Source organism: Eimeria tenella, genomic scaffold (assembly GCF_000499545.2).
Source record: "Eimeria tenella Houghton genomic scaffold, Eth_scaff2631, whole genome shotgun sequence".
NCBI lineage: Eukaryota > Apicomplexa > Conoidasida > Eucoccidiorida > Eimeriidae > Eimeria > Eimeria tenella.
The window spans coordinates 1280-1528 of record NW_013542505.1 but is presented as its reverse complement, the minus strand read 5'-3'; the positions used below and the strand labels follow the sequence as shown (position 1 = coordinate 1528).

At 67.1% G+C, this 249-nt stretch overlaps 1 protein-coding gene across 1 annotated transcript in view; it reads left to right on the top strand.

Annotated features, from left to right (window-relative positions):
- The window catches only part of ETH_00042820 (uncharacterized protein), a gene marked incomplete at both ends in the record, with an annotated part of 1583 nt that overhangs the window by 126 nt on the left and 1208 nt on the right, over nucleotides 1-249 (top strand). Inside the window, one exon of the mRNA XM_013375277.1 lies at nucleotides 3-219. Coding sequence (XP_013230731.1) covers nucleotides 3-219 — 217 coding nt within the window. The remainder of the gene's footprint in view (nucleotides 1-2; nucleotides 220-249) is intronic.

Genomic DNA, 249 nt, shown 5'->3' with positions numbered 1-249 from the left:
CAGAAGCAGCAGCAGCAGCAGCAGCAGCAGCAGCGGCTGCAGCGGAGGGAGTCGCGGCTGCAGCTGCAGGCGCAGGGGCTGAAGACGCTGCAGCTGCAGCGCGAGGGCAATGAGGACCCCAAGCAGCAGCAGCAGCAGCAGCAGCAGGAGCAGCAGCAGCAGGAGCAGCAGCAGCAGGGATGGCTGCTGCCTCTTGAGCCCCACTGCCCACAAGAAGAGGTCCCGCAGCAGCTGCTGCTGTCTGCTGCT